The following is a 13169-nucleotide window of genomic DNA, read 5'->3' as shown; positions in this document are numbered from 1 at the left end:
ACACAAAGTATAGAGAGTATTGTGTCAAAAAAATCAAGGTTGAGATTTTATCGAATCTTCATGTTTTAGACTTTCCTGAGTTGGAGAAACACGGTAGTAGCCAGCTTGGGCAACACAAACTGTCGAATTCTTATCACTTACTGTAGAAAACAAAAAAAAGTAACATGCTGTTTTATGTAGACAATAAAAACATTAATTTCAATGAATTCCAATTATTTAGTAATTTAACATCATTTCTTTTCTCTCATTTGTTACAGTCTTTCATTGTGTTATAAAATTGGGTATCACGCTGATTTTTACTTTATCGTACACAAAGTATAGAGAGTATTGTGTCAAAAAATTCAAGGTTGAGATTTTATCGAATCTCCATGTTTTAGACTTTCCTGAGTTGGAGAAACACGGTAGTAGCCAGCTTGGGCAACACAAACTGTCGAACTCTTATCACTTACTGTAGAAAACAAAAAAAAGTAACATGCTGTTTTATGTAGACAATAAAAACATTAATTTCAATGAATTCCAATTATTTAGTAATTTAACATCATTTCTTTTCTCTCATTTGTTACAGTCTTTCATTGTGTTATAAAATCGGGTATCACGCTGATTTTTACTTTATCGTACACAAAGTATAGAGAGTATTGTGTCAAAAAAATCAAGGTTGAGATTTTATCGAATCTTCATGTTTTAGACTTTCCTGAGTTGGAGAAATACGTTTCTGAAAAAAATGTCTTTGTATGCCAAAGATAACTCAAAAATGCTTCGAGCTAGACGCATGAAATTTGATATACGGTGTTTGCAGAAAATTTGTAGGTTTTTGTCAAATTTTGAGTAAAATCCGTTGAGAGAAAGTCTGTCTGTTCAGCGTTTGTACGATAAAATTATAACTTTGTACATAATACGATAACTACAAAATAAAGAGAGCTATATTGATAAAATTTGATACATTCGTATATTTAAGTATTCGGTGTTTTAAATCTACACTATAGATATCCATCAAATTTTGAAACATATCCAACAAGGGATTAACCGTCTGTCGGTCTGTATTTTCAGAAACATGTAAACGCGATAACTAAAAAACACAATGACTTAAATATATCAAATTTGGAATGAGATTTTGTAATTACAAGTGTAGTTTTGTATCAAATTTTTGTTTCAATCAGTTTGGAAAAAGTGTCTAAAGTATAAATTTGAATTTCGCATGACAGGGATTAATCGCCAAAAAAATTCGCCAAGGATTAGACAGATTCTGTAAAAATGCCAAATTGGCGTCAAGGGTTAATATTTCGTAACTATCGTACACCACTGCCATGAAGCCATTCTCTGCTTTACCTAAAATCCACAAATTTTTGCATGGTATAGGGATAACACCATATTAGAGAGCATGCGAGAAAGTTTGAGGGAAATCACCCCCGTTAATTTCTTTTTAAAAAACCCGCTAAAATTTACTTTCAGGGAAATACTCTACTTTTTTTATCGCTTAAATAACGACAATGCTTAATTTTAAAGTGCTTTTTATAGTCTGTTATGTTGTCTACAAGCCATTTTTGGTGACCAGTTGCTTTGACAGTAATAATATTTTATTTTATTCAAATTAAATCATTTACTCGAAATTTGATATTCATTATTTCCTCTATAATGCATTTTGATTGCATTGATTTAATTTCAAGCTGTGATAGGCATCTAACCCGAGATATTTTATAATATCCCGCAGTTGCTCCAGACATTGTGCGATATCTTCCCAATATTCTGAATACTATACAATATCTTGAAGATACAATATTTTTAGGCATTTTGTGCTAGTGAGGTTAATTTGTATATAAACCTTCTTAATGGAATCAGTCCGTTGACATAATACTATTAAAATATAAGTACCCTGTTAATCTACTTTCTAATTGCTCGTTGTCTTTTGTAGTATTGTGATTTCACTTTCTTATTCTTTAATTGTACAAAAACTAAATTGGTATTATTAAAAATATTTTTTTAACTTAAAATATTGTGAAAGTCAGTTCTTTGCAATGATAATTCCTGAATTTATCAAGGAAAAAAATGAGGAAACCTTGCTTAAATTTTAATTCATTAAAATTTTAAAAAATCTTTCACGGCTGCACATTTCTTTCTCCAAAATAATTTGGCCAAATTTGGTAGCTCTGTTAAAAGATCTGCCCTACTGAACACCAACACACATTTTATCATTTAGAGTTATAATTTTATTTTGTTATTATTTCTATATAGCAACCATTGAGTCCCCCATACATTAAAATGATGCATTAAATTCACCCATTGGAGCTTAAAATCTTTGCTGGGTGGTGCAAGATTTTATCTAGAAGATTTTTTAAAGTAAGTCTAGGATTTGTTTCTGTTTATGCTTTATTTTCTGGAAGCATGCTCGAAAGTTGTTTCCATCGTTTCACATTTGTTGTTAATTTAAACAAATGTATATATTGTTTGCCAACGGATTCTAAAACCCTCTGCGCTCTTGCGCATGTGTTAGGATGAGTTTAATTCAACAAAATAGGGGTGAAAGGAAAGAAGGAAGAAAGATATGTTTGCCTTTAACAATAAAGTAAATACCGGAAATGCGCACATTCATCTACGTCTCACCCCTTAGGGAGATAGAGTTGGCGAAAAGTGGTCGTCTCCGGATACTGACACGAATAATACACAAAAGCAAACACAAAAGCTTTCTTTCTAACAAAAGGGTTATTTTTCTTCCACTATAAAACTGCGGACCTTGTATAAGGCCTTAAAAGCCTCGAGTGTCAGATTTTTATATTCGAACTCCCTCGTATGAGAGTTCTGTGCTTGAGAAGAAGTAAAGAAAACCGAAAGCGCATTTCGAATGTCTTTTTATCGACTCATGAAAAGCAAAATTTGATACCGAGTTTAGTTTAGTTTAGTTATATTAACGTCCCGTTGTAAAGCAACACTAGGGCTATTTTGGGACGAGCCTCGTAATTTTGAACCCCGCTCAGATGACGAGGAGGACACCTGAGCTGGCACCCCCTCTCCACACCACACCACACCACACCACACCAGCGGGAGGACGTTTGGCTTGACGGATTTAGCGTGCAACAGACCCCCTTACACGGCGGTTCTTTAGTGGAATCGGGTCTCGAGCCTGAAACCTAACGGCTCACGAACCGAGACCCTACCAGCAGGCCATCGCGGCCCATCTGATACCGAATTGCAATTTCAGTAACAAGATTTCCAAGCCAAATTTTAAAAATCTGAAGTCTTTGAATTTTTTTAGTTATCGCCTTTATATTCAAGCGAAAATGCCGGCATTTAATTCAAAATGTGAAACGAATTTACACTTTAAGCTGTAAATCTATATGCCAAATTTTATCTAGCTAGCTCTTTACATTCTATATTATTTTGTTCATTTATGCTTGCGAAGCCTGAGAAACAACGTTCCTGTGAATAGATTATAAATTTGGTGTAAAAAGACACATATAAAATTATATCCTTCAATGTCATTTGAGTCATCCTATTGATAGACAGACGTAGTTTCCAAAATATGTTTTTCTGCCCCAGAGACGTTAGAAAAAGGGAGATTTGTCAAAATTTTGTATTTGAATCATTTGATGATTATAATACTTTTTCTTTGTATATTACGTATTCGTGAAAGTAAAAAAAATAAAAAAAATGAATGAATGATTCGTCTACAGACCTGGCGTGATTTCTTCTGGTGGAATATCAGACCTCGAGAGGTAGACTTTGAGTAATTCGTGCACCTCTTCTGGTTCCTCTTCTTCGACGGCATCTGTGTCGTTCGCGGCAGGCTTCGTTTCGTCAGTTTTGGGCTCGGTGGAAACCGACCTTTTCTTTCGACCCCAAGAAGGGAAAGTCCCAGGTCGGGCCTTTTCGCTGCACACAACCTGCAGAAGAAATTTCGTTATTCGTATCTTTATCTGGATTGTATTGTGTATGAGCTTGGAGTTTCTTGGTGCAAGAGTCATATTAAGCTATACTGTGTCAAATACCGGGTGATTGAAAAGTCTGTTAACATTTGAAAATTTAATAATTCAAGGAATAATATAGATAGAGAGGTAACAATTGACACATATCCTTGAAATGGCATGAGGTTTCATTGACACAAGACAGGACAAATAAAGGGGTTAATAGATGCCTGATTCGATTCTCTATTTTCGAGGAAATAAATGTGTGTTCTACTTTTCAAACGGTGAGCGTAACAGGAGGTACGCTGATATGTTACAGAAACGCATCATCCCTATCCTGGCTAATAAACACTTTTTGGAGGTACGACTTTTATGCAGGATGGCACACCACCCCATATTACTATAGGTTCGAAAGAGCTCTTGCAACATCGTTTGGTGAGGATCGCGTGTTGAGCCACCACTTCCGTCATGTTTGGCTGCCCAGGCCTCCAGATCTTTACCTTTGTGATATCAGTTGTGGGGTTACCTGAAATCGCAAGTCTACCGCGATCAGACGATCGTCTGACCTCAATGGGGATGCTCAAATACAACCTTTGAAGACAATTGCTCACTACACTTACAGATAAACTGTACAATGCTGTTCATAACATTGTCCCTTGGTGAGTCACGGCCAACGTGTTGAGCATTTGTTATAAAGAAAATAGTTTGTGCTAAAAATCATTTGCTATGCGAATTGTTGCTTTTGTTATCATATGAAGCTCATCTGTTGGTTTTTTTTGGGGGGGGGGTTAATAAAACCCTATGTCATTTCAAATATATGTGTCAATTTTTACCTATTTTATTCAGTAAATTAATGAATATTTAAATGTTAACGGACTTTTGAATCACCCAGTTATATGGTAGGTTTGTAGACAAAATTATGTCGTATCTTTTCTAGAATGAATTATTAACACAAATCTAAAGGCTTTATGATGTACTTTTTCAAATATTTTTATTTATCAAAATTTGTAAGATATTAATATTTTTATGACATTTTAAAAATGCCTATCTGGTTATAAGCTGTGGTAGCTTCCAGCTATTACATTGCAAAATATGATTGAAGAAAAGCCATGAAAGTTTTTTTTTTCTGGCAATAAATGCAATTAAAAGTAACTCATCAATACTTTAGTATTTTAAAAGAAATCTTGACTAAAGAACAAAAATTAGAAGTTAAAGGTTGTATATTCTATCCTCTATATGTACTATAAATCAGTTTTAATCAGAAATTATAATCAAATGACTTGTCTGACCGAATTAGCATTTAATGATTAAAATTCAAGCATATTGAAAGCACTACTATATTGGGAAAATATTCAGAAACTTTTGTACAGTTGTTAAGTGGGACTATATAACAAATTAATCTTCACAGTTCATTATATGTAACAAAAAATAACTGATGCGTTATTACATAGAGAAAATAATTATCACAGTAATACTTACAGGCTCGCAAGGTCCTCGGCATGTCTGGACAGTAGCTTGAAATACTAGAAGATTCGAATCGGGAATTTTGAAAGCATAAAATTCGGCCTCCAGAGCCCCGTCAGGGGTTCGATGCAGCTCAGGGAATACATACAAGTCAACAGGACATCTAAGACAAGAAAACATTTATCCAGTTTTTGTGTTAAAAATAATATTATGTTATTTTTTTTAAAAAACATAAAAAAGTTAGTTTATTCGATATTCTTTCTTTTATGCAATTAAGCGTTAATAGAAACAAAATCTTCAAATGTAGTAAAAAAAAAAGATGTATAGAAATTGATGTAATTAGGTTTTATTTTTAGTTTATAACTTTAATAATAGAAATGGCACCTTTTAACAAACAAACTCAACTATAAAATACTTTCCTTTTACCTTAAAAGTACATGGCAGTATTTTCTTAAAAATAAATATAGAAATCTAATATTTTCTTTAAACATACTGCACTGAAAATAATTCAATTTACTTTTACTTTGAAAAGTACTAATAGTGAACAAAAAGTGAATCATTTTCACAGCGATATATTCGAAGGAAATATTAAATTTTCCAATTTATTCTTAAGAACATATATTACATTTTACGGATTTATTTTTAAGAAATATTCTTAAAAATAAATTGGGTAATTTAATATTTCCTTTGAATATATCGCAATGAAAACGATTCATTTTTCTTTACAAAGAAAGGATCAGAAGTATATTTAAAAAATAAATTTTAAATGAAAGGAAAATAAAATACTTCTTTTAAATAAATTTCCTGAAGTTAGAATACAAAAAGTAAAGTTAAAAAATAAATTTCATAATTTCTTAAGTTATTTGAACGAATTTAAGCTATTTAAAATTAGTACATTATCGAAGAGAATTTTCAAATAATATTAAATGACAAAACGAATATGTCTCGTAAACTGTTTTTTTTTCAGAATATCGAGCATATTTATGATCAATGAAATAAAACGTTTGTCTTTAATTTTATTGTATCGGAAAGGCTTACCCTCGAGCGTCGATGAGATGCACCTGTCGTCCGGAATAAGGATCCTTGGCGATAACGTTCGTTGCAAAAATGTCAGCAAAATACTCCCAATGGACTGAAAGCATTAGCCCATTTATAATTAAAATTTTAAAATATTGAATTTCAAATAAAGTTCATACAGAAATTAAGTGCTTGTCAATATTAAACAGCTTTTATCATAAAAGATTTAACAAAAAGCATTGCAAATATAAATACCTTGAAATTTATAAATGAATCTACACTTCGTTGTAGCCAAACAATAATTTCTTGTAATAATTTAGAGTAAGGTTTTTACGAAAAGAAACTGATTAACTGATCTTAATTATAAAAGTACTTCATTCAATTGTAGTCACATAAAAAAAGGAGAAATTCTGTTCTGTTACTGAAATGAATGTACAATATATATATATATGATTGAAAAGCTGAAATCTTATAAATTTGTTTCTTAAGGTTTCATAAGAGCCAGTTTTTGTTTTGGCTTTGTTTTTCAAATTTTGGTACGCATATATAAAATTCTTTTAATTACTATTTTTACTACAATACTTATAAGAAAATGCATCTATTAAATTCATTTTTTTAATTATTATTTCTACGATTTGGGCTTTGTTTTTCAAATTTTGGTACGCATATATAAAAATTTTTTAATTACTATTTTTACTACAATACTTATTAGAAAATCCCTCCATTAAATTATTTTTTTTTATTATTTCTGCGATTTAATATATTTTAAAAGGCTATTTATAATGAAAAAATCATGTTTTTTTTAGATTTTCAAATTACAGTGTATTTAATATTTTTTTTATTTTATTCATACCAAAATAAAACTAAATTCAATCGTAATTTCTAAGGATTAAAATCTTTTCATTTACAGCACTTTTATTGTAAAAACTAATTTTGTCTAAAATATTATAATATACAAAATCCTTTTATCTTTTAAAATCTTTGTCGTCTGCTTTTAATTAAAATTGTAATATCAGTTGAAGCAAACGATTTTTTAAAAAACACGGATAACTTCTCATACATTTTTAATTCTTGCTATATTAGTACTGCAAATTTTGTTCACAAATGCTGGGATAAAAAAAAAGCTTAGCCTTCAGCATGATTAAATCCCGATTTTAGGATAAATAAAATCATTACAAAATAAAATATATTACAAAATAAAAGAGAGATTAAAAAAGAGTAGTAGCGTTATTCAAAGTGTAAAAAGAAGATAAAATTTTGGTGTTTTAATTAATTTTTGCACTCTGAAAAGTTGGCAGTATTCTTTCTCTTATTTTAAATATGCAAAATTTGGTCGAATTCGGCCATGTTGTTTAGAAGGCAATATGTATAATTACATACATATGTACATACATGCCACAATGATTTTTATTTATATTAAGATGTATTCAAATATTCTAATTTTGGTATTTATTAAGAGTGGTTTCTCTCTCTCTCTCTCTTTTTCCATGTTTCGATTGGGCTTATGAATTTGAAGATTGAATTAAAGAAATAATATAACATATTTTGAATTCGAAATTTTTTTAAAAAGAAATACTTTTATAAATAAATATTTTAATGCAATTTTATAATAAAACCAATTTATTCCTTCCACCTCTGTTAAATTTTACATCAGATATAATATTTTTCTGTAACAAATTCCTTTTTATTTGTTACATAAATTTAGGCGATTTGTAACTTCAAAATCGTCCCAGTTTCTTTAAAAGATCTTGCAATTTAAAAGGAACGAGGAGAAAAATTATTTGACAAAACTTTTTTGCTTGTAAATTATTAATATTTTTAATTAATTCAAAATTATCCATTTCTAATTTTCATTCCAACAAAAGTATCTATCGCTTTATTAATATCCAACCTTTGGATTAATGGATGTTTAATTCGTGCATATATAATTGCTACATTAGGGAAGGGCTTACAACATCAAGGGCCCTTGACATTCTACTGTTACGTCACTGAGTCTGTATTAATACCGAATCTTAATATAAAAAGTTAATACTTTTTTAAGGAGACGTAAAAAGTAAAACTAAATATTAAATATAGAGTATCTGAAAAATGCTATAAAGATTCAATCGCAAGATATTCTGTTAATGTGTTGTTGGATATTTGTTTCTGTATAGTAAAAGAAAATACAATTCTGTTGAAACTACTCTAGATACTGTATAAACAAAGTAAAAAATTATTACTTTTATTTGTCATTTCAGGATGTCAACTTTAAATCACATCGACAGATATCTTTTGTGCTGCCTAATTTTAAAACCCTTACGGAAGTTTTTATGTAGCAGAATTCCTTTTGGAAATACTGTGATGAAAATAATTACATGTATTATTCTGAAAAGTGATTATGTTCTCAAAATATTTCTTCAAGAACAACTTTAATTTTCCCGTATTCTAAGAAGAATAGTTGCAACGATTTGATGAAAAAATAGAGCATGTAATTATTGATTTATCAATTATTTTTTAAATATTGGCTTTAATGATAATTGGCTAAAATTTTATGATTATCTTTTTTCATGTACATATGTAGGTAAAATGTGCCTTTTTCCAACGCAATCTTTCTTCTTTTTTCTGATTTCTACAAAACGCAGAATAAAATAATTCTTTTGCTTGTTTTCCAAACAGAAACAACTAAAAACAAATATGGAATATTTTTTACTTATTTGAAGTTACTAGAAATACTAAGGTTTCCGAGATTGAAAAGTCGTTCTTGTTTCCAAGATCCTTGCAACTGAATATCTAAACAACGTGGGTGCAAATAAAAGGTTCTAATGTTTTAATTGATTATTTCTCCGAGTTTAAGAATTTTGATGAAAAAATTGAAAATAGTCATGAAAAATATAAGATTGAAGTTAGGTTTTCTGTTTAGTTCGAAGCTGTTTTATGATAAGAATTTGTAAATTAAATTATTAATAGAAAGAACTGTTCTTAAGAATTCTCCATAAAAAGTAGTTTCGATGGGGGATAAACCAGTGTTTAATTATTATTTATGTAATAATTTATTGATTAATTTAACTTTTATCTGCTATCTAAAAGGATGCCTGACTCAGCAAGAAAAATTCACAATAATTTTAATAATGTAGAACAGAGAAGAGAATTTTGAAATTAATTCATAGAAAGGAAATTAGAATAATTTAGAAACATTTTTAGAATAGTATTTAAAATGATATAAAACTTAAAATATATCATAAAAATTCAGCAAAAACTTTATTTTAGAAATAAATAATTCATATAAAAACCATCTAAAACTTAATAAAGATTCGTTGATTCACAATAATATAAATAAAATGACCTTCGAATAGAATTTAGAACTGCATAGAATAAAATTTGGAACATAAGATAAATATTATTAATTTAAAATAATATAGCAAATACGAAAGTAACTACAAAATATCAATATAGAATATACGTAAAAGAAAATACTCAGAAACAATAAAGAGGAAATCGGTGCAAGAAAATATTTAAAAACTTACAGTTGCCTCTTGCTTCAAGACGAAATGTAAGAAGGTCGCCTACTGCAATCGTCGTCGTTGGCGCCCCTCGGTACAGAACTTTCAGCACAACACTCGATGTCAGCACATTCTGAGCCGGTAAGTGTTCGATTTGTGTTGGGTATCTCCTGCAATGGAGTCATTAAATTTCAGAGGCTGTTATTTCATAAGAATTCCATCATGAAATTCTAAATTTGCGTCTGGTTGTATTTCTAAATATTCACTTTGTACATTAGGTAAAAAGATATGAATTTATATAAAAATTTTTAAATATCTCCATCGTGTTATTGTGCCATTACGTTGTAAATCTTAATGTAAGTAGAATGTCGATCAGTTTACATTCTGTAGAATGCAGAATGCGGATCTTATCCGAATGGAATTTACAAAATGAATTCTGAAATAATAGCTGTATCGAGTTATTATACCATTATGTTGTAATCTTAATGCAAACAGAATGTCGATCTACTTATGTTCTGTCGAATACAGAATGTCAATCTGGAATCAAAAGCCTTTAATTTCATTAAGATGATATTATTATAAAGTAAAAAAAAAAGGTTTAAGAAAATCGTGCTGGTTGCAAAACGAGATAACAAAAGGAATTCAAAGAAAATCTTACCCATCAGTTCTAGTGTCCAAATAATTTGAAGTAACGACTGCTTCCCCTGGACCCGAAAAGTAGCAGGTCAAGTTGTATTTCTTGTCTCTGGAAGTCTGTACATAATCGTTAAACTGAACTACAACAATGTTGGTGATGACGTCTCCGTACTGTAAAGTGAAGTTATATATTAGAAATAACATTTTCGAATAAGGTTTGTCAGGATGGCAATCATACTTTTAATTGTAGAATTATTAATACATATGCCACCGTTGATGAGATGCCTTGTCTCTCAAAAACATCTGTTGCGCATAATTAAGTTATTACAATAAATTTCTGCTTATGTTCATCTTCCACAGTATATATTTTCGTATGATGTAATCCATAATGGAAAATGACGTATGAACTATACAATATGATATATGAATTACTCAATAAGTGTTATTATCAATCATATTAGCATCTATTAGATATTGTTTGTCTCTACGATGTTGACTCAGTATCATGGGAGGATAAGTAGCGCCAGGGGCATAATATGATTCTTTCGCCCCCTACCAAGTTGTGATCCGTGGCTCTGCAAATCTAAATGCTTATAGAGCGTAATATATATATTTTTTTTTTGTCCCTTTGCATATTTTACTTTAAGAAATCACGGAAATACACAAACATTTTGTACCTATGGCAAAGACTGACACTTGGAGAATTTATATTTCCAGCGCCCCCCCCCCTTCCATCGTTATGTTACTATGTTTAATGTTCTGAATAGCACCCATTATCGTGAATACTTCGTAACAGTATTGTAGAACATTTTGTGCGTATAGAGTATGAGTAGAATAATATCTATATAAATAAAATTTAGAAACTAGTTTTATGTATATTATAGTAATACAAGCTACTAACAGATTGTTATGAATTTTTTACGCAAATATTATAAATTATAACTATACGAAATGGAACTTTCGGCCTGTCGATGTACGTGAAACAATGAAATATCGTCCCCACGGTAATATTGATTTAGTCGGAAGTACTTCCCATTATGGAAGTGGAGATAATTCGATCACATAGCTTTAATGGTCCATTCAGGATAACACTAATCGGAAATTTTTCATCTCTGTATCTGAAATGTCCCGAATTATCTTGATGTCTAAAGCAGATTTTTTGCATGTTTTGTGATAATTAATAAAGTAGTTAATTTTTTTATTAATAAAAGACTAAAATGTTCAATAATAATTTATTAAGAAAAAATTTAAAAAAAATATTTTTATCCGAAAAACATCTGGTATATTAGCTAATGTGTTACAGCCATGTATTTCAAATTCAACATCTGAAAATTTTGAATTGTTAAATGACTTAACCCTAAAATGCATGACATTTTATTTATTTATTTATTTATTACAAAGAAATACATATGTTTTGAATAGCTGCATATAATTTAGGAAAATTATTAAAGTATTTTTAGTTGTTTTTTTTTGTGTGAAATTTTAACAAAGCAATTAAAATGTGCTAGTTAGTACATTATGAATCAAACAATATCCTGGTGACAGAACAATTATAACAATTCTATAATAAAAATAAAAGCCCCTTTTTAGCAATATATGTTTTACAATGCAAAAAAATACTTTTTATAGCATTTTTAACAGTCGAATTATTCATACAACAGCCATCTTGGTATTTTATTAAGTTTCCAGTTTAAATCTAATTCTAGTACCGCTGTTGTCATATATCGGTCTTTTCTACAGTTATTTATAAAAGCACTTAAAAAGGAATTTCCAAACGCTCAGCGTTGTCCTTTGAAACACTCATGTGAAGCTTATAAATGGAAATAATAATGTGTTGCAAATGGCTACACGATTCATTCTAGAATTAAATGCAAAGAACATAAATATAAATCCTTTTTACAGTCATAAAACAGATATTATTTTGCAGATGATAATGAATTCGAACGTACTTGCTGAGTTCCACAACGTGGGAAACCATTCGCTCTGGAAATGCGCAAGACGTTCACATTTCCGCCGTTCCCATCGTAAAAGCAAGTGTCATAAAATCCGTAAGTGTAAATTCTTCCATAAAATCCGTCTGGTGTTTTCAGTGTGAATTCCATACCATCCAATGTGCAGGACTGGCTCACTGAAAAATTCGAATTGGAGGAACAAAAATCAGATAATCTCAAAGCAAAGTTAAAGTAAAGGATTAATAAACTTATTAAATAACTTTTTAACAAATATTACGTAATAAAATTACGAATTGCTGCATTCGGTGATGGCCAAGCCAGTATTCTTTATGTCATGTAAAAAATAATAAGAAATTATTCTAATCAGTGATGAAATTTGAAGATTGTGTGCTATTTCACATATATACAATATTTCCATTCTAAGTTTGATATTAATTTCAGGAAATTATTTTTCTAAAACACTTTTGTAAGTAATAAAACATTTTGTGACATGCTTGCAAAAGATCATAACGTATTAGACTCTTCATTACCAAATAATAATAGCATATCTGTATCGGAATTTCTGTATTTTATTTATCTAAGTATGCTGTAAAGTACTGAAGGACTCGACACTTTGGTGAGATGCCGACAGAAACTAAATTTAGTTGGTGCTGAGTGGCATCGTGGAGAAAAAAGTGTGGAGCGGAATGGTGTGGTGTGCGTGAAAAAGGAACACCGGAAGGAAT

At 30.0% G+C, this 13169-nt stretch overlaps 1 protein-coding gene across 2 annotated transcripts in view; it reads right to left on the bottom strand.

The window, feature by feature from the left end:
• Window positions 1-13169, bottom strand: part of LOC129975082 (uncharacterized) — an 84986-nt gene that overhangs the window by 4725 nt on the left and 67092 nt on the right. For both annotated transcript variants that reach the window (XM_056087986.1, XM_056087987.1), the window contains 6 exons: window positions 12442-12620; window positions 10515-10663; window positions 9881-10026; window positions 6399-6492; window positions 5376-5523; window positions 3668-3875 (listed from right to left, as the gene is read on the bottom strand). In XM_056087986.1, the coding sequence (XP_055943961.1) occupies window positions 3668-3875; window positions 5376-5523; window positions 6399-6492; window positions 9881-10026; window positions 10515-10663; window positions 12442-12620 (924 nt within the window). The remainder of the gene's footprint in view (window positions 1-3667; window positions 3876-5375; window positions 5524-6398; window positions 6493-9880; window positions 10027-10514; window positions 10664-12441; window positions 12621-13169) is intronic.

This window comes from Argiope bruennichi, chromosome 7, assembly GCF_947563725.1.
Source record: "Argiope bruennichi chromosome 7, qqArgBrue1.1, whole genome shotgun sequence".
Taxonomy (NCBI): Eukaryota; Metazoa; Arthropoda; class Arachnida; order Araneae; family Araneidae; genus Argiope; species Argiope bruennichi.
This window is presented reverse-complemented; position numbering and strand designations above follow the sequence as displayed.